General features: G+C 39.5%; 1 protein-coding gene and 1 pseudogene across 1 annotated transcript; both read right to left on the bottom strand.

Moving 5' to 3' along the window:
- Positions 1-10,074: 10,074 nt before the first annotated feature.
- On the bottom strand, positions 10,075-12,316 carry LOC115685140 (proline-rich receptor-like protein kinase PERK5; the record flags this gene model as incomplete). The annotated part of the gene is made up of 3 exons (XM_056316678.1): positions 10,075-10,124; positions 11,406-11,492; positions 12,073-12,316. Coding segments are annotated over 3 exons (381 nt in total), but the record flags the coding sequence as incomplete, so codon positions are not given.
- Positions 12,296-26,832, bottom strand: LOC115685137 (proline-rich receptor-like protein kinase PERK1; annotated as a pseudogene).
- Between the last annotated feature and the right edge of the window lie 422 nt (positions 26,833-27,254).

Genomic DNA, 27,254 nt, shown 5'->3' with positions numbered 1-27,254 from the left:
AGAAACTCTGCATGTATAAACCGTCATGACCTCAATCAAGTTCATAAGCAGTTTAGGAACACAACTCCACATAAATCACAGCATTGATTTGGATCAGTATGTGAAGAATTTGAGCAACTATTAGTAATTTGGATTAAACAAAATTTGCAGATTCATCCTTAAAGAAAGTAATGGGAAGAGTACAGGATGGAAAAGATTATGAGAGAAGCTCTTACGAGTGTAATGAATTGGATCAGAACCACCGTTGCTTCCCAACTTTCCAGCCAAAAATTGCAACAACCCACTCCTCCTATAAGATCATGAGAAAAAGATCCCTCCTACTTCAAGTTTCGTCGTTCCTGTCTTATACATTCCTCTAGCAGCACTGACAGTGTTTAGAATACCTCAAACTATACTTACTCAAATCAGCCATACAAAAATACAGACTTCGATGTACTTTTGGCCTTTCCCAAATCTAATCCATTTTTATCTACAAGTATCTAGTCAAAACATGCAGCCAAAGGCCCCAAAGCGCAGCATAAATTTTTCTTCCAGATGACTTTTTTCATTAGAGCACGGATCTTGGAGACATACCATTAAACTGTGGAAGTAGGGTCTAGCCTCTCGATGCATATTGATATTAAGAGCCTTCACTAGCAGTCCAAAACCCCGAAGATTAGTCCTCATTTTAGAACAAAGTTCATTTCTAACTAGCGGAAGAACCTAAAAATTAAGAACAAATTACGAACTACAAAAGCTCGCATTAAAGAATAAAAACTCACCTTTCGGCCCTTGTGTAGGGTAACTCCTCAACTCAAGCCTACTCTTTTTCCTCCTCAGATAAAAAAATCAAGAAAATGCACCCCCCAACCAGCACAATGAGCCTCCTAATCCCAAGCCCACTGGCAGACCCACTAGTGTCCCCGGCAGCAACCCCTGTCCGAAGAAACCGATGTCCTTTTTCATTTCCAGCTTTTAACTGCTTGGTTGCAACTACTTTCTCGTTGGAAAGTACTCTCTTATGAACATAACCAAAATCACCTTAGCCAAGGAACTGCCAGCCCGTGACACTATCCTCAACAAAAGGTCGATTTTTTGTCAATTGGATCATGCTCAATTATCAACTCTAGAAGCATGACACCAAAAGAAAAAACAAATGATTTCTCAGTGAGCTCCCCACCGGACGCATACTTTGGAGCAACATAGCTGCATTCGGTAGACTTATATTAGCAAAAGATGACAAAACCAACATATGCTCAAAGAGGAAATAAATGAACTCAACCATCAGTAGTACCAAATTAGACAAATCGTATGCACGAGAAATGGCCTTAACCAAAAGTTCCCATTACTCGACTGGATACACGAGAATATGTATCAAAAGCAGACTTTGCAAATCCAAAATCTGCAACATAGAATCGGAATGTTAGCTTTTATAATCCACATCCAAATAGCTTCACACGACAAGATTAAATCCTGCATTAAAATTTTTATCCCAACTCCAAAAATATTTGCAGACGAAAAGTCTATTATTTCGTTCTCCTAATGATTTCATCAAGAAACCAACTTTTGTAGCCAAATATCTTTTGCCGTTTCTCTTATATTCGGCTTATAGTGAGGACCTTCGAGGGATGCAAATTGCTTTTCAAGATATGAAGCGAATCAATAACTTAATGAATTAACTAGATCATGTGGTAAAGAATTCAATAAATAGCTTAGATGACCGATATTATCATGTAATGATTAAACAATTGCACATCATACATTTGCCTCAAAATTGAAGTCTACCTTTTGCCAAATATCTTTTGCACATCATACCTTGATATCACGGTAAATGATTTTGGGATTACCTAAGAAGTGAATCCAATAAAGATACACCGCAAAACTTATTAGATAAGGTTTAGAAAAGCATACTTAGAGTCCTCATGCAAATACACCAACACTCTTGCCGAACCTAAAGCAATCTTTATCCTCATTGACCAAGCCATAGTTGGGCGATCCTTCCACGCAATTGCCAGTTATAATAACTATAACGTTCTCATTTATTGGAGGGAGGGGGAGAGAGAGAGAGTCACACTCACCATATAAACGAAATTCCTTCTATGAGTACCAGAAATGCAGTAACCAACCAGGGTAAAAAGGGGAGATAAAAAAAACAAAATCAGGGAAATAAGGTGCTTGCGATGGATGCGATTGATGATGTCAACTTCTGCTTGAAATTCCCTCTTCCCTTTTCACTTCTAGCTTTAACTGCTCGACTGCAACTACTTTCTCGCTTGCAAGCACTCCCTTATGAACATAGCCAAAAATACCTTGGCCAAGGTACTGTCGGCCCGTGACGCTCAATTATCAACTCTAGAAGCACAACACCAAAAGAAATGACATATGATTTCTCAGTGAGCTCCCCACTAGACACATACTCTCGAGCTACATAGCTGCATTTGGTAGACTTACATTAACAAAAGATGACAATACCAATATATGCTCAAAGAGGAAATAAATGAACTCAACCATCAGTGGTATGAAATTAGACAAATTGTGGGCATGAGAAATGGCCTTACCCAAAAGTTCCCATTACTCGACTGGATATATGAGTATCTGTATCAAAAGCAGACTTTGAAAGTCCAAAATCTGCAGCATAGAATCAATATGTTAGCTTTTATCATCCACATCCAAATTGCTTCACACGAGTAGATTAAATCTTGCATTAAAAATTTTATCCCAACTCAATAAATTGTTGTAGATAAAAAGTCTATTATTTCGTTCTCCTAAAGATTTCATCAAGAAACCAACTTTTGTAGCCCAAAAATCTTTTGCCGTTTCTCTTATCTTTGGCTTATATTGAGGACCTTGGAAGGATGCAAATTGCTTTTCAAGACATGAAGTAAATAAATAACTTAAGAACTAACTAGATAATGTGGTAGTGAATTGAATAAATAGCCTAGACGGCCAATATTATCATGTAATGATTAAACAATTACACATCATACCTTTGCCTCAAAATTGAAATCTAGAAGAAAATTAGAAGCCTTGATGTCACGGTGAATGATTTTGGAATTACTTGAGAAGTGAATCCAATAAAGATGAATCGCGAAACTTATTAGATAAGGTTTAAAAAAGCATACTTACAGTCCTCATGCAGATATGCCAATCCTCTTGCGGAAGCTAAAGCAATCTTTATCCTCGTAGGCCAATCCATAATTGGGCCATCGCCAGTTATAATAACTATGATCTTCTCATTTATCAGAGGGAAGGAGGGAGAGTCACACTTAGCATGCAAATGAAATTCCCTCTCTGAGCACGAGAAATGCAGTAACCAACAAGGGAAACAAGGTGCCCGCGATGGATGCGACTGATGATGTCAACCTCTGCTTGAAATTCCCTCTCCCCTTTTCACTTCTAACTTTTAACTGCTTGATCGCAACTACTTTTATCGCTCGAAAGCACTCCCTTACGAATATAGCCAAAATCACCTTGGCCAAGCAACTGCCGCCCTGTGACACTATCCTCAACAAAGGGTCGATGCTCAATTATCAACTCTAGAAGCACGACACCAAAAGAAAAGACATCTAACTTCTAAGTGAGCTCCCCACTAGACTCATACTCTGGAGCTAGGTAGCTGTATTCGACAGATGTTGACACCTTATTTTTCAAAAAAAATTATCAAAATAAAAAATTAATTGCAAAAAAAGACGCAAGAAACAATTAAAAATCGGGCCGGGTTGAACCAGCCCGTTTGCCTCTGGCCCGTCCGGTTCCAGCCCAAGCCCATTTAGATTTCATCTCTTTTCTTTCAAATTTCTTCAGCCCAGCTCCATGTTTCTTCTTCCCCCTCCTCTGCACATTTCCGGTGTCCAGAAGGGGAGAGGGACGAGAGTTTTATCGTCCACGAACGTCACACGCGCGTACAGAGGGAGGGAGATGAGCTCTAACGTTTCGAGCGCCAGCTCATACACGATTTCTTCTGGAGAAAAAGAAAAGCTGAGCTGGATGAAGCTAACGGAATTGGTTTTTAGATTCCTTAGAGGATAACCAACGTGGGGGGGGGAAACAACCAAAAAAAGGAAAAAAAAAGAAAGAAATTCTCTCGGGATTTCTCTCCGCTGGAAACTGCCGCCGGCCTTTGAACTGACCGGAAAGTTCTCCACCACCAATTGACGCCGTCGTTCCTCTTTCTCTCGGCATCTCCACATCCATTTGTAGCTCGTTTCCGAAGGCGATAATATAAAGCCGTTCCTCTTTCGTAGCCTGGGCTGATTCGTGGACGACGCTCATATAGCTGTAGCAGGTAAAATTTTCTCTTCAGCTTTCTCTATTCTGTTGGAGCTTTGGGTGGCTGAGCTCCATTGATGAACTGTCGAGTAAAATCACTTGGAACCGAAATTCATAGAGATGGTTTATGAAAACCCTACACGTCATGTTTAGGCCGAGAGTTACCCTGAGCTTGAATCTGAAACCTGCATTCTAAGCACGCCTATGCCCATCATCATCTGCTCGATGTTTTGGTCGAGAGAAGTGCTGAAACTAGTTTTGTGGAATCGGTGTTTTAAATCTAGAATTGACGCACGCGATCACAGGCCGATGAACATTGAGTCGGAGTCATCAATCTCATTCTTCGTTTTTACGGTGACGCTCGCGGTTAAAGGCCGCCGCAGTTAGTTCCTTCCCTGTCTCATTTTGCATATGCTTGCTTGTTTGATTTCGCTGGAATTGCTTTTGTTTGGGATACATGTTTTCTTTGGCGATTTTAACGTTGCCGGAATTGATCCGGCGTTGGCCGGAGGAGTAGCCGACGGAAATGATTCGGTAATGGTCGGCGGCGGTGTCGTCGGATGTCAGCGTCGGATCAATTGAAGTTCTTGCATAAGTTTGCGTAATGGAGTTCCGGTGTTGAGCTCGGCGGTGATGAAGCTCTTGGGAAGGATGCTCGGGGAAGAAGATGAACAGTAAGAGAAAATAAAAGAATAAAAAAGAAAAGAATGAAAAAACAAAACAAAAAATTAGAAAAAGAAATAAAAATAGGATCAATAGAGATCGGGTCGGATCCTGTTAACGGAGTTGGGTCGGATCCAGATGCCGAAACCGGACCGGGTTATAGCCTGGGTTGGAGAGGAGGAGCCGATGGGCTGGAGACTGGTTATGGGCTGATGAACTCAATGTGGGTGATTGGGCTGAATATAAAGTTGGGCTTCAATGAATTAAGGGATAAGTGCACTACAAGTCCTAAAACTTGTCACAAAAGTGCGTTTGAGTCCTAAAACTTGTAAAAAGTTCATTTGAGTCCTAAAACTTGTCAAAATGATTCATTTGAGTCCTAAAGTTAACACCATTAGATTTACTAACGGAAAATGCTGACGTGGCGCTGATGTGTCATTTTTAATTATTTTTCTTGAGACACGTGGCGCCACGTCAGCAAAAATAAAAATAAAAATAGAAAAAACTGAAAAAAAACAAAAAAAAAAGAACCGGCGGTGGCCAAGCCCGGCGGCCGGGAAGGACCGGCGAGGGTTGCCTGGGCCTTCCCGAAGCCCGGCGACCCTCGCTCAGATCTGGGGCGAGGGTTGCGCCCTCCCCCAGATCAAGGGTCGCCGGCCTCGCCGGGACTCGCCGGGGCCGGCGAGGGTCGCTGGGCCTTCCCGAAGCCCGGCGACCTCCGCCGGCCCGGGCGAGTCCGGCGAGGCCGGCGACCCTCGATCTGGGGAGGCGCGACCCTCGCCCAGATCTGATCGAGGGTCGCCGGCCCTCGTCGGGGACTCGCCGGGGCCGGCGAGGTCGCCCGGGCCTTCCCGAAGGCCCGGGCGACCCTCGCCGGCCCCGGCGAGTCCCGCGAGGCCGGCGACCCTCGATCTGGGGAGGGCGCGACCCTCGCCCCGGATCCGAGCGAGGGTCGCCGGCCCTCACCCGGGGCCGGTGAGGGTCGCCGGGCTTCGGGAAGGCCCAGGCGACCCTCGCCGATCCTTCCCGGTGGCTGTGGCGGTGGCCGCCGGGCTTGGCCACCGCCGGTTCTTTTTTTTTTTTTTTCCTTTTTTTGGTTTTTTTTTGTTTTTTGTTTTCAATTTTTATTTTTATTTTTGCTGACGTGGCGCCACGTGTCTCAAGAAAAATAATTAAAAATGACACGTCAGCGCCACATCAGCATTTTCCGTTAGTAAATCTAACGGTGTTAACTTTAGGACTCAAATGAACCATTTTGACAAATTTTAGGACTCAAATGAACTTTTTGCAAGTTTTAGGACTCAAACGCACTTTTGTGACAAGTTTTAGGACTTGTAGTGCACTTATCCCATGAATTAAAAAGAAAACTGGAATTTGGGCTTGAACGTTGTGATAACCCAAGCCCAATAAGCAGTAACCGTATTTGGATTGGGCCATAGGGTTGACCCGATTTGAGACCCAACCCGGATCGCTAGGGTCCGGGTTAGACCGGTGAATTGGACTGGGTTCCCCTAACCCGGTCCGAAGTCCTTTTCTTTTTCGAAATAAAAATAATAAAAATAAAAAATTCAGAAAAATAAAAAATGTGGAAAAGGTTATAAAAAAAATAAATTAGAATTCACATAGTTTAGGGCTTTTAATAAACACTTTAGGTTTGAACAAAATTTGTACCCAAAATTGAATGTGCCTTTAGGGCTTTACTTTAGGAATTTTTTATTGTTTTTTTCTTTTAGAGACGATGCCGGATCGCTATTTGTGCATTTGCATTTTGATTTCATTTGATTGCGCACTTTAAATACATTGTTTGTTGTTTTTCCCTTTTAAAATGATTAGGACGAAATTTAAAATTTTCTATTAGTGAAAGACTGCCTTGACATTTTAGTTAGCAAATAGTCAAGTTTAGATACCGAAAGGGCAATAGTTGAAAAATTATTGTAATCAAGTCCCCGATTCCTAAAAACCTCTAGTTGTGTATGTTTTCAAGATGACACTCCTGCATTTCGATTAGGGTTTTTAGCCGACCCTTAATCGTGACTAGTGGTGACTCTTATCGAATACATAGATTTAAACAACCAATGTCACGCGAGGTATGAACTTACGGAGGGTCACATAAAATACCTCTAAATCTACTTCCTCGAGGCAGCCTTGGAGGGGTAGGTTGCGAAAATAGACTTACATTAGCAAAAGATGACAAAACCAACATATGCTCAAAAAGGAAATAAATGAAGTCAACCATCAATGGTACCAAATTAGACAAACTATATGCACCACAAATTGCCTTACCCAAAAGTTCCCATTACTTGACTGGATACATAAGTATATCCATCAAAATCAAACTTTGTAAGTTCAAAATCTAAAACACAAAATCAATACATCAGCTTTTATAATCCATATCCAAATAGCTTCACGCCACAAGATTAAATCCTGCATTAAAAATTTTATCCCAACTCCAAAAATAGTTGCAGATGAAAAATCTATTATTTGATTCTCCTAATGATTTCATCAAGAAACCAACTTTTGAAGCCAAATATCTTTTTCCGTTTATCTTATCTTCGGCTTATATTGAGGACCTTCAAGGGATACAAATTGCTTTTCAAGATATGAAGTAAAGCAATAACTTAAGGAAGTAACTAGATCATGTGGCAGAGAATTTAATAAATATTCTAGATGGTCAATATTATCATGTAATGATTAAACAATTTCACATCATACCTTTGCCTCAAAATTGAAGTCTAGAAGAATAGTAGAAGCCTCGATGTCATGGTGAAAGATTTTAGGATTTCTTGATAAGTGAATCCAATAAAGATGCACTGCAAAACTTATTAGATAATATTTGAAAAAGCATACTTGGAGTCCTCATGCAAATACACCCATCCTCTCGCGGAACCTAAAGTAATCTTTATCCTCATAGGCCAAGCCATAGTTGGGCAATCCTTCCATGCAATTGCCAGTTATAATAACTATAATGTTTTCATTTATCGGAGGGAGGGGGAGAGAGAGAGAAAGTCACACTCACCATGTAAATGAAATTCCTTCTATGAGCATTAGAAATGCAGTAACCAACCAGGGAAACATGGTGTCTGCGATGGATGCAATTGATGATGTCAACTTCTGCTTGAAATTTTCTCTTCCCTTTTCACTTCCAAGTATAACTACTTGATTGCAACTACTTTCTCGCTCGAAAGCACTCCCTTATGAACATAGCCAAAATCACCTTGGCCAAGGAACTACCGGCCTGTGACGCTCAATTATCAACTCTAGAAGCACAACACCAAAAGAAATTATTTATGATTTCTTAGTGAGCTCCTCACTGGACACGTACGCTCGAGCTACGTATCTCCATTTTGTAGACTTACATTAGCAGAAGATGACAATGTCAGTATATGATCAAATAGGAAATAAATGAACTCAATCATCGATGGTATCAAATTAGACAAACCGTATGCATGAGAAATGACCTTACCCAAAAGATCCCATTACTTGACTGGATACATGAGTATCTGTATCAAAAGCAGACTTTAAAAATCCAAAATCTACAGCATAGAATGAATATGTCAGCTTTTATCATATCCAAATTGTGTCACACGACAAGATTAAATCTTGCATTAAAAAATTCATCCCGACTCCAAAAATTGTTGAAGACGAAAAGTCTATTATTTTGTTCTTTTAATGATTTCATCATGAAACCAAACTTTTGGAGCCCAAAGATCTTTTGCCGTTTCTCTTATCTTTGGCTTATATTGAGGACCTTGGAGGGATGTAAATTGTTTTTCAAGCTATGAAGTAAATAAATAACTTAAGAACTAACTGGATAATGTGATAGTGAATTGAATAAATAGCTTAGATGACCGACATTATCATGTAATGATTAAACAATTGCATATCATACCTTTGACTCAAAATTGAAGTCTAGAAGAATATTAGAATCCTTGATATCACGGTGAATGATTTTAGGATTACCTAAGAAGTGAATCCAATAAAGATGCACCGCAAAACTTATTAGATGAGGTTTAGAAAAGCATACTTAGAGTCATCATGCAAATACACCAACCCTCTTGTAGAACCTCAAGCAATCGTTATCCTCATTGACCAAGCCATAGTTGGACGATCCTTCCATGCAATTGCTAGTTATAATAACTATAACGTTCTCATTTATCAGAGGGAGAGAGAGAGAGAGAGAGAGAGAGAGAGAGAGAGAGAGAGAGAGAGAGAGAGAGAGAGAGAGAGAGAGTCACACTCACCATGTAAATGAAATTCCTTATATGAGCACCATAAATGCAGTAACCGGCCAGGGAAACAAGGTGCTTGCGTGGATGCGATTGATGATGTCAACTTCTGCTTAAAATTCCCTCTTCCCTTTTCACTTCCAGCTTTAACTGCTCCATTGCAACTACTTTCTCGCTCGAAAGTACTCCCTTATGAACATAGCCAAAATCAGCTTGGCCAAGGAACTGTCGGCCCGTGACACTACACTCAACAATGGGTCGATTTTTTGTCAATTGGATGACGCTCAATTATCAACTGTAGAAGCACGACAACAAAAGAAAAAACATATAATTTCTCAGTGAGCTCTCCACTAGACACATACTCTGGGGCTACGTAGCCGTATCCGGTAGACTTACATTAGTAAAAGATGACAAAATCAATACATGCTCAAAGAGGAAATAAATGAACTCAACCATCTGTGATACCAAATTAGACAAACCGTATGCACGAGAAATGGCCTTACCCAAACGTTCCCATTACTCGACTAGATACATGAGTATCTGTATCAAAAGCAGACTTTGCAAATCAAAAATCAACAACATAGAATCAGTTTGTCAGATTTTATAATCCACATCCAAATAATTTCACACAACAATATTAAATCCTGCATTGAAAATTTTATTCCAACTCCAAAAAAGTCCATTATTTTGTTCTCCTAATGATGTCATCATGAAACCAACTTTTGTAGCTAAATATCTTTTGCCGTTTCCCTTATCTTTGGCTTATACTGAGGATTTTCGAGGGATGCAAATTGCTTTTCAAGATATGAAGTAAATCAATAACTTAAGGAATTAACTAGATCATGTGGTAGAGAATTCAATAAATATCATTGATGACTGATATTAACATGTAATGATTAAATAATTGCACATCATACCTTTGCCTCAAAATTGAAGTCTAAAAGAATATTAGAAGCCTTGATGTCATGTGAATGATTTTAGGATTACCTAAGAAGTGAATCAATAAAGATGTACCGCAAAACTTATTAGATAAGGTTTAAAAAGCATACTTAGAGTCCTCATGCAAATACGCCAACCCTCTTGTGGAACCTAAATCAATCTTTATCCTCATAGGCCAAGCCATAGTTGGGCAATCCTTGCCAGCAATTGCCAGTTATGATAACTGTAATGTTCTCATTTATCAGAGAGAGAGAGAGAGAGAGAGTCACACTCACATTGCAAATAAAATTTCCTCTATGAGCACTACAAATGCATTAACCAACAAAGGAAACAAGGTGCCTGCGATGGATGCGATTGATGATGTTAACATCTGCTTCAAATTCTCTATCCCCTTTTCACTTCCAACTTTTAACTGCTAGGTTGAAACTATTTTCTAGCTCGAAAGCACTCCCTTATGAACATAACCAAAATCATCTTGGCCAAGGAACTGCTGGCCCATGATGCTATCCTTAACAAAGGGTCAATTTTTGTCAGCCAAATGATGTTCAATTATTGACTCTAGAAGCACGACACAGAAGGAAAAGACATCTGATTTCTCGATGAGCTTCCCAGTAGACGCATACTCTACAGCTAGGTAGCTGCATTCGGTAGACTTATATTAGCAAAGGATGAAAAATCAATATATGCTCAAAGAGGAAATAAATGAACTCAATCATTTGTGGTTCCAAATTAGACAAACTATATGCACAAGAAATGACATTACCTAAAAGTTCCCATTACTTGACTTGATACTTGAGTATTTGTATCAATAGCAGACTTTGTAAGTCCAAAATCTGCAACATAGAATCACTATGTTAGATTTTATAATCCACATCCAAATAGCTTCACATGACAAGATTAAATCGTGCATTAAAAATTTTGTCCTAACTCCAAAAATAGTTGTAGACGAAAAATATATTATTTCATTCTCCTAATGATTTCATCATGAAACCAACTTTTGTTGCCCAAAAATCTTTTGCCGTTTCTCTTATCTTTGTCTTACACTGAGGACCTTGGAGGGATGCAAATTGCTTTTAAGATATGAAGTAAATCGATGACTTAAGAAATAACTAGATAATGTGGTAGTTAATTGAATAAATAGCCTAGATGACCGATATTATCATGAAACGATTTAACAATTGCACATCATACATTTGTCTCAAAATTGAAGTCTTAAAAAATAGTAGAAGCCTTGATGTCACGATGAATGATTTTCAGATTACCCGAGATGTGAATCCAATAAAGATGAACCGTGAAACTTATTAAATAAGGTTTAAAAAGCATACTTACAGTCCTTATGCATATATGCCAACTCTCTTGCAGAATCTAAAGCAATCTTTATCCTCGTAGGCCAAGCTATATTTAGGTAATCCTTCCCTACAATTGCCAGTGATAATAACTGTCAAGTTCTCAATCAGATTTGAGCTCCAAAATAACTAAGCATCCTATGTTCCCAATGCATGCGTATCTCAGTGGAAATCAAGTTAGATGATTATTATGGAATTGTTATGAAAGTGTTAGCTGACTGCAATGTCAGGGTCCTGAGATTTTTCCCATTTTTTTTTTCCATTATAGGGAATTTTTGCCGCTTCCAATGTTAAGGCTTGGCGGTTGTTGTCGTCACTGACAACAACATTTGGAAATAACAATCACAATTTAACTTAATGGAAGATGAAAACAAACAGAATTCCAGCGTATTGCCATTTTGTTAGATAAACAACTTTGATTATTGCAAAATGAAGGGTGCCTATAAATAGGTCCGACTATTCCAACAACACTTCAAAAAGGCATTAACAATTGTATCAAAGTTGTATGGTAGCTAGAATCCATACATCTCAAGCAAATTAAAGTGTGAACTTGGAAATAAGGTAACAAAAAGAGAGAGAGAGGTGATTGATATTAGAAACGACATCATCACATGAAAGACATATATCAATTTCTCTAAAGTCATACTCACCATGCAAATGAAATTCCAACGTGCTATTTGGAACAAACTCGTATACAAGAATTCTCAGAGCACCAGAAATGCAGTAATCAATAAGGTTTACAAGGTGTATATGATGGATGTAGTGAATGATGTCAATCTCTGCTTGAAATTCCCTCTCCCCTTGTCCACTTCCACCTTTTAACTGCTTGATTGCAACTACTTTCCCGCTTGAAAGCAGTCCCTTATAAACATACCCAAAACCACCTTGGCCAAGGAACTACTGGCCCGTGACACTATGCTATACAAAAGGTCGATTTTTGTCAATCGAACGACGTTCAATTATTAACTCTAAAAGGAAGACACCAAAAGAAAAGACATCTGATTTCTCAACGAGCACCCCACTAAACGCATACTCTAGAGCTAAGTAGCTGCATTCGGTAGACTTACAAAAGCAAAAGATGACAAAACCACTATATGCTCAAAGAGGAAATAAATGAACTCAACCATCAGTGGTACGAAATTAGAGAAATTGTGGGCACGAGAAATGGCCTTACGCAAAAGTTCCCATTACTTAACTAGATACATGAGTATTTGTATCAAAAGCAGCCTTTGCAAGTCCAAAATCTGCAACATATAATCAATATGTCATCTTTTATAATCCACATCCAAATAGCTTCAAATGACAAGATTAAATCCTGCATGAAAAATTTAATCCAAACTCCAAAAATGATTGTAGACGAAAAGTCTATTATTTGGTGAATTCAATAAATGGCCTAGATGACCGATATTATCATGTAATAACTAAACAATTACATATCATACCTTTGCCTCAAAATTGAAATATAGAAGAATAATAGAAGCCTTGATGTGATGGTGAATGATTTTGAGATTACTTAAGAAGTGAATCCAATAAAAATGAACCGCGAAACTTATTAGATAAGATTTAAAAAAGCGTACTTACAGTCCTCATGTAGATATGTCAATCCTCTTGCGGAACCTAAAGCAATCTCTATCTTTGTAGGCCAAGCCATAGTTGAGTGATCCATTCCTGCAATTCCAGTTATAATAATCATAATGCTCTCAATCAAATTTTGAGCTCCAAAATTACTAAGCATCATATGTGGCCTATGCATACATATCTTAGTGGAGATCAAGTTAGCTGATTATTATGAAATTGCTATGAAAGTGTTAGCTGGCTACAATATCAGGGTTTGCTGTCCATTTCAGCAAAATCACTTGAGATATTTCCATTTTTTTCATTGTAGGGAATTTTTGCCACTTACAAGGTAATATGGCTTGGCAGTTGTCATCACTGAAAAGAACGTTTGGAAATAACAATCACAATTTAATTTAATGGAAAATGAAAATAAACAAAATCCCAGCCTATTGCCAGTTTGTTAGATAAACCATCTTTGATATATGAATTCATTATTTCAAAATGAAAGGAGCCTATAAACAGGTCTCACCGTTCCAAAAAAAAAAAAATTCAAAAAGGCATTAACAATAGAATATCAAAGTTGACTGAAAGTGACTTTCTCTTTTTCACCTTCTCGGGTTACTGTTCATGCGAGCAGAACATGTGCTCTGCTAGGGTTCTCGGCGTTACTGTTCACCCGGTGGATTTCTTCTGATTCCGATGGATTCCGGTGGCTTTTGAAGCTGTTCTCCAGCGACGAAGGCCTCGTGACTCTCCTCTGTGACTTCATTAAAGGATTCCGTCTCTTGTGCAGTATAACAGCAGCGAATTCAGATCTGGATTTCTCTGTTCGTGGGTTGCTACTCTCGCCTTTGCTGGTCGTCTGAGCGTTTGGGACCAAAGCAGATGGTGCCCTCACCTACTAAGGTAATGCCCTTGTTCTGAGGTGGTGCCGTCTCTGTGATTCTGGTTTCTCTCTTGGCTAGCCGAGCGTTGGGCTGGTGTTCTGAATTTGGTAGTTCTGGAGCGATTTTGTCTGAGCTGCGTAGCTGGAGTGTTGCAATGCTGTGGTGTGCTGCTCTATATGGTTGACTAGTTAGAGGTTTGATTGTGGGTCATTGATGGAGGAGGCTAGGATTTGTATGACCGCTTCCCCTGCTGCCGAACCTGCTCAAGGCACAGATGGTAATGCTGGAACAGAACAGAGGGGGAAAATGCCTTCCCTTTCTATTCCCCCTTCTGGACAGAGTCGAAGCCGTAGTAGAGGCCGTTCTAAGATTAGGAGCAGGTCCCTCAGGCGTGCCCATTTTCGAGAGTCCTCTGATCGGCCTCAACCTGACAATGCTGGAATGTCCAATGCGGTTGGACAGTTGCCCAACAAATCCCAAGGGCAGCAACCTCCTGCACCTAAAACCAGAACTTGGGCAAATGTTGCTAGAGTTTTAACCAAAGGGTATAGCCTAACCTATATACCTCCAACGGTGGTGGATGGTGAAGAGATCGTGGATATCACTCCAGATATAGCAGCTGCTGAGAATCCCATATGGCTGGAATGTGTTGTAGGTCAGTTTATAGGGAAGAAAGTCCCCTTCAAGCTGACTGAAGAGGCTATAAGGAAGGCATGGGGGGATAAAGTTGCTGAGATCAAACTACATGAGAATGGGTTTTATTTTTTCCGTGTTCCTGATAATGAATTCCGCAGAAAGATCATTGACTCGGGGCCGGTGTCCATCTTCAGCTGTACTATGTTATTACAACAATGGCACTCCAAGCTTAAGCTCAAGAAGGGAGCTCTGGATACTATCCCGGTTTGGGTAAGACTTAGAGACATTCCTTTGGCCTTATGATCTCCTGTTGGCATTGGTAGCATAGCCAGTGCTATTGTCAAACCATTGTATGTGGATATTCAAACTGAACAGATGACCAGGATCTCATTTGCGCGAGTATGTGTTGTAATCAAAGCCACCAAACCAAGAGCTGAACATGTTAAATTCTGCTGGGATGGTGAGGTGAATACTATCAATATTGAATATGAGTGGAAACCTATGGCTTGCGCCTCTTGCGGTATTTTTGGGCATAAAGAGGGAGCCAATGGGTTTGATTGTGGTCATGTTCAGTCCACTAATAAGACTGCTACGCCAGGCCCTTCACACTCTGTTCGTAAGTCTGGTCAGGATGTGCACCTCCAAAGGGCTGAAGGGTGGGTTCAAGTCCATTCCGGGAAAGGTAAAACTCCGGCTATCGAGCATGCCCTCGCTCCCGACCTTTGCCCTCCGGCGACTGCGAAGATCACGATCAGCCCCCTCCAGATTTACTGGTGCCACAGAACTCGGTAAACACAGAATCAGTTTTCGCTCCTGATCCTGTTCAGCTCCCCCCCTTGAAGGCTACTGTATCCGACCATGTACCTCTGTCTCTCCGGCCAGCACAGAATTCTGTTCGGACAGATTGCAGGGCTATTGATCCGTATTGCTCTATGGAACCCGAGAGAGAAGCCAATGAGATGGGGCCATCCCAAGAAGTTGAGGCGGGCCAGAGTCAAACCAATGCTCAGAAACCATCTGCATGTACTGATCAGCAGATTCTGGATCCTCTACCCACGCCACAGGATTCCACTGAAGACTCCTCTGGTTCCCGAGTAGAACTAGAGGCATCTAGTGCTTCGAAGACAGTAATTGGAAATGGAAGCCGCCGCTTGTGTCCCCCCCCAACACTAGATCTTGCACGTTTGCATCCGGTGTCTCGAGGATGTGCCCAAACCCTCTCCCGGTTCTACACATAGCTCGAAATGCCCTATGAGTGTTCCTAGCCCGTCCTCCTCAAAAAAGGAATCTAAAAGGAGGAGGCCAAGGAAAGCTCAGAGATAGTTTTTTCCCTTTCTTCCTATATGTTTTTTGGAATATGGAATATTATGGGGCTAGTTGGACCCCTTAGGCAAGCAGAAATTCGCTCCTTTATTAGGAAGAATCATCTTTGTTGTATTGGTATAATAGAAACTAAAGTCAAGGCTTCTCGGTTTATTGAGATATCTAAAGCCCTTTTTGCTAACTGGAATTGGATGTCCAATTATGAATTCTCTCCCCTTGGAAGAATATGGCTTGGTTGGGACCCAAATGAGATTGAGATGGACCTTTATTTCTCCTCTTCTCAACTAATTCATGCTCAAACAAGGTTGCTGCACATTAATGAAACTTGTATGCTCACAGTAGTATATGGAGAACACACCTTCATGAATCGAAGACAATTGTGGGCTGACCTTATTCAGCTCTCCTCATGTGATCTCCCATGGCTTGTTGCTGGGGATTTTAATGCGATTAGAGATCCAGACGATAGAGTGGGCAGTTCCACCCCGTGGATTCCAGCTTTTGATGAATTTAAGGAATGTCTCGACCATGCGGGACTGGAGGATCTCCGTTATGTTGGTTGTAGATACACATGGTCGCACTCCTCAGGTGCCAACCGGAAAATGCGTAAAATTGACCGAGTACTTACCAATGCTAGTTGGTCTCAAATCTTCTCCTACTCGGAAGCTAACTTCCCTCCACCCGGTATTTCGGACCATTCTCCTATGGTGATCAAGATTGTTCCACCGTCTACTTCGAACAAGCCTTTCAAGTTTTTCAACTTTTGGGCTTCTCATCCAACGTTTCTGGATCTAGTCACTCAAGTTTGGGATATGCATATTGAGGGTACACCTATGTTCAATGTTTGCTGCAAACTTAAAGCTCTTAAGTCTAAGCTGAAACATTTGAACCGTTGTTCCTTCTCGGATATTTCCACAAGAACAGAACAGGCTAGATCGGACCTATTCATTGTTCAGACGGCCTTGGACTCGAACCCCTTCGACCAGAGCCTTCTTGCAAGAGAAATGGAGCTTCAAAGAATATTTTCCGACCTAAGACTTCAAGAAGAATCCTTTTATAGGCAAAAATCCAGAATCCGTTGGATTAAGGAAGGGGATATGAATACCAAGTTCTTTCACCACCATGTCAATCATAGACGTCTTCATAATAGAATTTTATCCGTTTCATCAGACGATGAGGAGTTTATTACAGAACCATTGGCGGTTAGAAATCATATAGTATCTCACTTTCATCAACTACTCACCGGCGCTCTTCCATTGTTCGGACCTCGGTCAGGGAGGTGAGTGGTTTTATTGACAAGACCTTAGATGAAAATCAGCGCTATTCTTATCACAACCAGTAACCGATGAGGAAATTAAAGCCACACTTTTTTCACTTGCCAAAGGCAAGGCTCCTGGGCCAGATGGATTCAATGTTGAATTTTTCAAACTCACATGGGAGATTACTGGCCCTTCAATCTTGAGGGCGATCAAGAACTTCTTTGAAACTGGCCGCATGCTCAAAGAGATTAACAATACCATATTAACATTGGTACCGAAAACCCCCAATGCGTCGAGTATGAATGATTTCCGACCAATTGCGTGTTGTAACACCCTTTATAAATGCATATCCAAAATTCTTGCAAAGCGTATCGCGCAGGTCTTACCTTCGATAATTGGACCGCCCCAAACGGCATTCGTCCGAGATCGTAGAATAAGTGACAACATTATGATCGCCCAGGAGCTGTTTGCGGACTTCCACCATGAGGCTTACCTTCCTAAGTGCGCCATCAAGGTGGACTTCCAAAAAGCATATGACACGATTGAGTGGAGCTTCATTCAAAAGGTGCTCGCAGCTTACAAGTTTCCGGAAAACTTTACCAAGCTAGTTTCGGCCTGCATTTCCACCGCCAAATTCTCAGTTGCTATAAATGGGGAGTTTCATGGATTTTTTGCTAGTACCCGGGGTATACGACAGGGAGATCCACTCTCGCCGTACTTATTTGTCTTAGCTATGGAAATCTTCTCCGGTATGCTCAGAGATAAAACTCATAATCCGGACTTCAAATGGTTCTGGCGTTGCAAGAAAGTGCGAACCTCCCATCTTTTCTTCGCGGATGACGTCCTTATATTCGCACAGGCGCACTTGAGTTCTATACAACTAATCAAGGAAGCAATTGATTTGTTCTCGAATTGGTCTGGTCTAAGACCAAATGCCAGGAAAAGCAATATTTACCTCTCGGGAGGGAACCCGGAGTTACATAGTGGCCTCCTACTTTGCCTTGGTTTTCAACAAGGATCTCTTCCCTTTCGATACCTAGGCGTGCCTGTCATATCCTCGAGGCTTCGTAAAGAGGATTGTAAATGCTTGATTGATTCCATAACGTCGCGTGTCCGATCTTGGACCCATCGGCTCTTGTCTTTTGCGGGCCGTCTACAACTTATTCGATCAGTCTTGCATTCTATCCAGGTGTATTGGGCCACCATCTTCTCTCTTCCTAAATCGGTGCTATATGGTATTGAGGCCATTTTGAGACAATTTCTTTGGAAGGGCCCTGAATTAGGTTCGGGTGGCGCTAAAGTCGCATGGGATACGGTATGCCTTCCTAAAGAAGAAGGAGGTCTTGGGATCCGCAGACTTACTGAATATAATAGAGCTATGATGCTCAAACACATATGGCTTCTTTTCACCGATAAGGAGTCCATGTGGTGCAAGTGGATACACTCGAACTTCATAAAAAGCTCTAACTTCTGGATTGTTTCTAAGCCCACTTTTTGTTCCTGGACGTGGAAGAAAATCCTTGACCTACGAGGCTCTGCTCGGACTATTTTTCGATGGAAAATTGGTCATGGTCGGTCGGTCTCATGGTGGTTTGATTGGTGGCACGACAAAGGCCCCCTATGCCTTCTGTTCAGTGATGCGGACATTTATCAGTCTCGTATTCCCCGGGACACGTCTGTTCGGGCCTTTTATGACTCAGTATGGCAGCAGTCATATACTTTGGATACTATATTGAATTGGACGGAACCTCCACCTATTTTTGAGGATGACATTGAAGATGAGCTGATCTGGGCTCCTCAACCATCCTCTACCTTCTCGGTGGCGATAGCTTGGAACCATATAAGAAGAAAGGGACTCCCCGCTCAGTGGCATTCCTTCATATGGGATCATCATTTTGCTCCACGCCACTCCTTTCTTCTATGGATAGTTTCCCTTGGTAGATTGCCTACACAGACTGCGCTTATTCATAATAGCAGGATTGATTCCGCTCTATGTGCGTTTTGTGGTACTACTCCGGACTCAATCAACCACCTCTTCTTTCAGTCCTCCATTACAAGAAGCTTGGCGTTTTTTTGGGCAACTAAATGCTATCTTCCATGGCGTAACCGGCCATGGCATGAGCATATAACATGGGCAATGAAGGTTTGTGGAGGATCATCATTTGCTCATCGTCTCTCCAGGTTCTCATTTGGAGCCCTTTGTCATATAATATGGACTGAAAGAAACAACTCTATTTTCCGAAACAAGAGTACTTTCATCCCTGGTATACGCAATCATATGATCAAAGTGGTGAAGGATAAAGCCTCAACCCTTGGAAGAGTTGCAGACACACCATTGAATAGGAGATTACAAAGGAGTTGGGGGCTCTCACCATCCATTTTTTCTTAAATGGGCTGGGTTGGCATTCCTTTGTATAGCTTTCCCTTGTTTCCTTTGTGTTTTTGTGGTTGAGCTTTCCGTGTTCCTTTGGCTTGTACCTGCTTTGTTGTTTGTAGGTCTTTTGGTTAGCCTTGTTGGGTGACCTTCTTCCCCCTCTTGTTCATTCGGGGCCCTGGGGTGTCCCTTCTGTCTTGTATAGTCTTGCTGGACCTCTCTTGACCCTATATGGACAGGTTATGTCCTAATAGGGTCAGGACTTGGTTTGAGCTTTAGCTTGTATTTGGTGTTTGAGAAAGTTATATATACACTTACCTTTACCAAAAAAAAAAAAAAATAGAATATCAAAGTTGTATGGTAGCTAGAATCCATACATATCAAGAAAATTACAAGTGTGAACTTGAAAAGAAGGTAAGAGAGAGAGAGAGAGAGAGAGAGAGAGAGAGGGGTGATTGATATTTGAAACGACAATATCATATGAAAGACATACAATTATTTCTCTAAAGTCATACTCACCATGCAAATGAAATTCTAACATGCTACTTGGAACAAACTCGTAAAAAAGAATTCTCTAAGGACAAAAAATGCATTAACCAACAAAGGTTACAAGGTGTCTATGATGAATGCGGTTAACGATGTCAACCTTTCCTCCTCTCCCCATGTCCACTTCCACCTTTTAACTGGTTGATTGCAACTATTTTCCCGCTCGAAAGCAGTCTCTTATGAACATACCCAAAATCACCTTCGCCAAGGAATTGCCAGCCCGTGACACTATCCTCAACAAATGGTCGATTTTTGTCAATTTGACGATGCTCAATTATCAACTCTTGAAGTACGACACCAAAAGAAAAGACATTTAATTTCTAGTGAGCTCCCTATTGGATGCATACTCTTGAGCTAGGTAGCTGCATTCGGTAGACTTACATCAGCAAAATATTGCAAAACCAATATATGCTCAAAGAGGAAATGAATGAACTTAATCATCAGTAGTACAAAATTAGACAAACCGTATGCACGAGAAATTGCCTTACCCAAAAGCACATTACTCGACTGGATACGTGAGTATTTGTATCGAAAGCAAACTTTGCAAGTCCAAAATTTGCAACATAGAATCAGTATGTCAGCTTTTATAATCCACATCCAAATGGCTTTACACGACAAGATTAAATTCTACATGAAAAATTTAGTCCCAACTCCAAAAATAGTTGCAGATGAAAGTCTGTTATTTTGTTCTCCAAATGATTTCATCAAGAAACCAACTTTTGTTGCCCAAAAATCTTTTTTTGTTTCTCTTATCTTCGGCTTATATTAAGGACCTTGAAGGGATGCAAATTGCTTTTCCACATATGAAGTAAGTCAATAACTTAATGAACTAATTTGATAATGTGGTAGTGATTCAATAAATAGCCTAGATGACCGATATTATCATGTAATGTTTAAACAATTGCACATCATACCTTTGCCTCAAAATTGAAATCTAGAAGAATATTAGTAGCCATGTTGTCATGGTGAATGATTTTGGGATTACCTGATAAGTGAATCCAATAAAGATGAACCGTGAAACTTATTAAATAAGGTTTAAAAAAGCATACTTATTGTCCTCATGAAGATATGCCAATCCTCTTGTAGAACCTAAAGCAATCTTTATCCTCGTAGGCCAAGCCATAGTTGGGCGATACATTCTTGCAATTCCAATTATAATAACTATAATTTTCTCAATCAAATTTTGAGCTTCAAAATTACTAAGCATCCTATGTTGCCTTTGCATACGTATCTTAGTGGAGATCAAGTTAGCTTATTATTATGAAATTGTTATGAAAGTGTTAGCTGGCTGCAATGTCAGGGTTTGCTATCCATTTCACCAAAATTACTTGAGATATTTTCCATTTTTTTTCATTGTAGGGAATTTTTGCCGCTCACAAGGTAAAGGCTTGGCGGATGTTGTCATCACTGACAACAACATTTGGAAATAACAATCACAATTTAATTTAATAGAAAATAAAAATAAACAGAATCACAGCCTATTGCCAGTTTGTTAGATAATCATCCTTGATATATGAATTCTTGATTCCAAAATGAAAGGAGCCTATAAACAGGTCTCAATATTCCAAAAAACAAATTCAAAAAGGCATTAATCATAGAATATCAAAGTTGTATGGTAGCTAGAATCCATAGATATCAAGAAAATTACAAATGTGAACTTGGAAAGAAGGTAACATATATAGAGAGAGGGGTGATTGATATTTGAAACGACATTATAAGATGAAAGACATATATCTATTTCTCTAAAGTCATACTCGCCATGCAAATGAAATTCTAACGTACTATTTGGAACAAACTCGTACACAAGAATTCTCAGAGCACCAGAAATGCAGTAACCAACAAGGTTTATAAGGTGTCTATGATGGATGCAGTGAATGATGTCTATCTCTACTGGAAACTCCCTCTCCCCTTATCCACTTTCACCTTTTAATTGCTTGATTGCAACTACTTTCCCGATCGAAAGTAGTCACTTATGAACATACCCAAAACCACCATGGCCAAGGAATTGCTAGCCCGTGACACTATATTCTACTAGGTGTTGATTTTTGTCAACCGAACGACGTTCAATTATCCATTGTAGAAGCACGACACCAAAAGAAAAGACATCCAATTTCTCAGTGAGCTCTCCACTAAACGCATACTCTGGACCCAGGTAGCTGCATTCGGTAGACTTACATAAGCAAAAGATGACAAAACCATTATACGCTCAAAGAGAATATAAATGAACCTAACTATCAGTGATATGAAATTAGACAAATCGCATGCACGAGAAATGGCTTACCCCAAAGTTCCCATTACTTAACTGGATACATGAATATTTGTATCAAAAGCAGACTTTCCAAGTCCGAAATTTGCAACATAGAATCAGTATGTCAACTTGTATAATCCACATCCAAATAGCTTCAAACAACAAGATTAAATACTACATGAAAAATTTAATCCCAACGCCAAAAACGATTGCGTACAAAAAGTCTATTATTTCACTCTCCTAATGATTTCATCAAGAAATCAACTTTTGTAGCCCAAAGATCCTTTTCCTTTTCTCTAATCTTCGGCTTATACTGAGGACTTTGGAGGGATGCAAATTGCTTTTCAAGATTTGAAGTAAATCAATAACTTAAGGAACTAATTTAATAATGTGATAATGATTCAATAAATAGCCTAGATGATCAATATTATCATGTAATGTTTAAACAATTGCACATCATACATTTGCCTCAAAATTGAAGTCTAGAAGAATATTAGTAGCCTTGTTGTCACGGTGAATGATTTTGGGATTACTTGATAAGTGAATCCAATAAAGATGAACCGCGAAACTTATTAGATAATGTTTAAAAAAGCATACTTATAGGCCTCATTAAGATATGCCAATCCTCTTGCAGAACCTAAAGCAATCTTTATCCTCGCAGCCAATCCATAGTTGAGCGATCCTTTCTTGCAATTACAGTTATAATAAATAGAATGTTTTCAATTAGATTTTGAGATCCAAAATAACTAAGCATCCTATGTTGCCGATGCATGCACATCTTAGTGGAGATCAAATTAGCTGATTATTATGGAATTGCTATGATAGTGTGAGCTGGTGTAATCTCGGGGTTTATTGTCCATTTCACCAAAATTCACTTGAGAATTTTCCTTTTTTTTTTATTGAAGGGCATTTTTACTACTTACGGGGTAAAGGCTTGCCAGTTGTACCGACAACAATATTTGGAAATAACAATCACAATTTAATTTAATGGAGAATGAAAATAAACAGAATCTCAGTGTATTGCTAGTTTGTTAGATAAAAAGCTTTGATATATGAATTCCTTATTCCAAAATGAAAGGAGCCTATAAATAGGTCTCATTATTCCAACAACACTCCGAAAAAGCATTAACCATAGAATATCAAATTTATATAGTAGCTATAATCCATACAAAGCAAGAAAATTACCAATGTGAACTTGAAGAGAGAGAGAGAGAGAGAGAGAGAGAGAGAGAGAGAGAGAGAGAGAGAGAGAGAGAGAGAGAGAGAGAGAGAGAGAGAGATGATTGATATTAGAAACAACATCATCACATGAAAGGCATACATCTATTCATACATCTATTTTTCTAAAGTCATACTCACTATGCAAATGAAATTATAACGTGCTATTTGAATCAAACTCATATACAAGAATTCTCAGAGCACCAGAAATGCAATAACCAAGTGGGTTTATATGGTGTCTATGATAGATGCAGTGAATGATGTCAATCTCTGCTTTTCCTCTACCCTTGTGCACTTTCACCTTTTAACTACTTGATTGCAACTACTTTCCTACTTAAAAGCAGTCCCTAATGAACATACCCAAAACCACCATGGCCAAGGAAATGCTGGCCTATGACACTATACTCTACTAAGGGTCAATTTTTGTCAACCGAACAACGTTCAATTATCAACTCTAGAAGTACAACACCAAAAGAAAAGACATCCGATTTCTCAGTGAGCTCCCCGCAAAATGCATACTCTGGAGCTAGGTAGCTGCATTCGATAGACTTACCTAAGCAAAAGATGACAAAACCAATATATGCTCAAAGAGGAAATAAATGAACTCAACCATCAATGGTATGAAATTAGACAAATCGTATGTACGAGAAATGACCGTACTCAAAAGTTCCCATTACTTAACAGGATACGTAAAGTATCTGTATCAAAAGCAAACTTTGCAAGTCCAAAATCCGCAACATAGAATCAATATGTCATCTTGTACAATCCACATCCAAATTGCTTCAAACTACAAGATTAAATCTTGCATGAAAAATTTAATCCCAACTCCAAAAATGATTGTAGACGAAAAGTCTATTATTTCGTTATCCTAATGATTTCATCAAGAAACCAACTTTTGTAGCCCAAACATCTTTTGGCGTATCTTTTATCTTCGACTTATATTGAGGACCTTGGAGGGATGTAAATTGCTTTTCAAGATATGAAGTAAATCAATAACTTAATGAACTAACTTGAGAATGTGGTAGTGAATTCAATAAATAGCCTAGACGACCGATATTATTATGTAATGATTAAACAATTGCGCATCATACCTTTGCCTCAAATTTGAAATCTAGAAGAATATTAGAAGCCTTGATGTCATGTGAATGATTTTGGGATTACTTGAAAAGTGAATCCAATAAAGATGAACCGTGAAATTTATTAGATAATGTTTAAAAAGCATGCTTACAGTTCTCATGTAGATATGTCAATCTCCTTGCGGAACCTAAAGCAATCTTTATTCTCATAGGCCAACCCATAGTTGGGCGATCCTTTCCTATACTTCCAATTATAATAAATATAATGTTTTCAATTAGATTTTGAGCTCCAAAATAACTAAGCATCCTATGTTGCCTATGCATGCGTGTCTTAGTGGAGATCAAGTTAGTTGATTATTATGGAATTGCTATAAAAGTGTTAGTTGGCTGTAGTGTCGGGGTTTGTTATCCATTTCACCAAAATCACTTAAGAATTTTCCCTTTTTTTTTCTCATGGTAGGGAATTTTTGCCCCTTATAGGGTGAAGGCTTGGCTGTTGTTGTCGTCATGGACAACAACAATTGGAAATAACAATCACAATTTAATTTAATGGAGAATGAAATTAAATAGAATCCCAGTATATTGCCAATTTGTTAGATAAATAACTTTGATATATGAATTCCTTATTCCAAAATGAAAGGAGCCTATAAACAGGTCCCACTATTCCAACAACATTTCGAAAAGGCATTAACCATACAATATCAAAGTTGCATGGTATCTAGAATCCTTACATATCAAGAAAGTTACAAGTGTGAACTTGAAAAGAAGGTAAGAGAGAGAGAGAGAGAGAGAGAGAGAGAGAGAGAGAGGAGAGAGAGAGAGAGAGAGAGAGAGAGAGAGAGAGAGAGAGAGAGAGGTGATTGATATTAGAAACAACATGATCACATGAAAGACATACATCTATTTCTCCAAAGTCATACGCACCATGCAAATGAAATTCTAACGTGCTATTTGGAACAAACTCGTATACAAGAATTCTCAAAGCACTAGAAATGCAGTAACCAACAAGGTTTACAAGGTGTCTATGATGGATGCAGTAAATGATGTCAATCTCTGCTTGAAATTCTCACTCCCCTTGTCCACTTCCACCTTTTGACTCCTTGATTGCAACTACTTTCTCGCTCGAAAGTAGTCCCTTATGAACATCCCAAAAACCACCTTGCTTTTAACTGCTTGATTGCAACTACTTTCCCACTCGAAATCACTCCATTATGAATATAGCCAAAACCATCTTGGCTAGGAAACTGTTGGCCTCTGACACTATCCTTTACAAAAGGTCAATTTTTGTCAGCCGGACAACGTTCAATTATCAACTCTAGAAGCACCAAACCAAAAGAAAAGACATCCGATTTCTCTGTGAGCTCTCCACTAAACACATACTCTGGAGCTAGGTAGCTGCATTCGGCAGACTTACATGAGCAAAAGATGGCAAAACTAATATATGCTCAAAGAGGAAATAAATAAACTGAACCACTAGTGGTACGAAATTAGACAAATCATATTTACGAGAAATGGCCTTACCGAAAAGTTCCATGTACTCGATTGGATACATGAGTATCTCTATCAAAAGCAAACTTTGCAAGTCCAAAATCTGCAACATAGAATTAGTATGCCAGCTTGTATAATCCACATCCAAATAGCTTCAAACGATAAAATTAAATCCTGCATGGAAAATTTAATCCTAATGCCAAAAATGATTGTGTACGAAAAGTCTATTATTTCGTTCTCCTAATGATTCCATCAAGAAACCAACTTTTGTAGCCCAAAGATCTTTTGTCGTTTCTCTTATCTTCGTCTTGTACTGAGGACTTTGGAGGGATGCAAATTGCTTTTCAAGATATGAAGTAAATGAATAACTTAAGGAACTAACTAGATAATGTGGTATTGAATTCAGTAAATAGCCTAGATGACCGATATTATTATATAATGATTAAACAATTGCACATTATACATTTTCCTCAAAATTGAAGTCTAGAAGAATATAGAATCCTTGATGTCACGGTGAATGAAATTCCCTCAATGAGTAGTAGAAATGTAGTAACCAACAAGGGAAACGATGTGTCTGTGATGGAAGCGGCTAATGATCTCAACCTCTTCTTGATATTCCCTCTCCCCTCGTCTATTTCCATCTTCTATTTGATTGATTGCAATTACTTTCCCGCTTGAAAGCACTCCCTGAAGAACATAGCCAAAACCACCTTGGCCAAGTAGGTTGAAATTAGAGAAACCATCTATTGCTATTTTTAGCTCTTCATATGTAAATGTACTATATGAAAGACCTAATGCCATGCTTGGATATGGTGCTGAAGGTCTTACTAAATCCATATATGTTGTTGAGAATTGTTCAGAAAAAGTCAAACCTTGTGTAACTCAACAAAATTCATGGCAAAGGAGTAGGCTTTAGCCAATTTGTAACTTTGTCAATTGATGGAGCAAGTTGAAAAGGCCGAGCTCGGCCAGTAGAAGGGTCATCTGCATGGAACATAACATACTTTCAACTTGATAGCTTTAAGGCACCGAAAAATCATAATCTAAAAAGAAATTGGCATCAAATTTTCCTAGAACACATAGGTATTCGAGAGATTAATGTACTAAAGCAAGACGCATTTGAGTTATCGTAGAATGATAGGAAGCAACAAGTAAAGGCGTGTATGATAACTATTATGTTTCTCTGTTTGTCTATTTTTCTGTTCTCAGGAAGAGGTTTGAAA

The sequence above is a fragment of the Syzygium oleosum genome, unplaced genomic scaffold (genome assembly GCF_021117445.2).
Source record: "Syzygium oleosum isolate NSW1041296 unplaced genomic scaffold, Sole_v2.1 Sole_v2.12, whole genome shotgun sequence".
In the NCBI taxonomy this organism is placed as follows: Eukaryota; Viridiplantae; Streptophyta; class Magnoliopsida; order Myrtales; family Myrtaceae; genus Syzygium; species Syzygium oleosum.
Note: the sequence above shows the minus strand (reverse complement) of the source record. Positions and strands in the feature narration are given on the sequence as shown.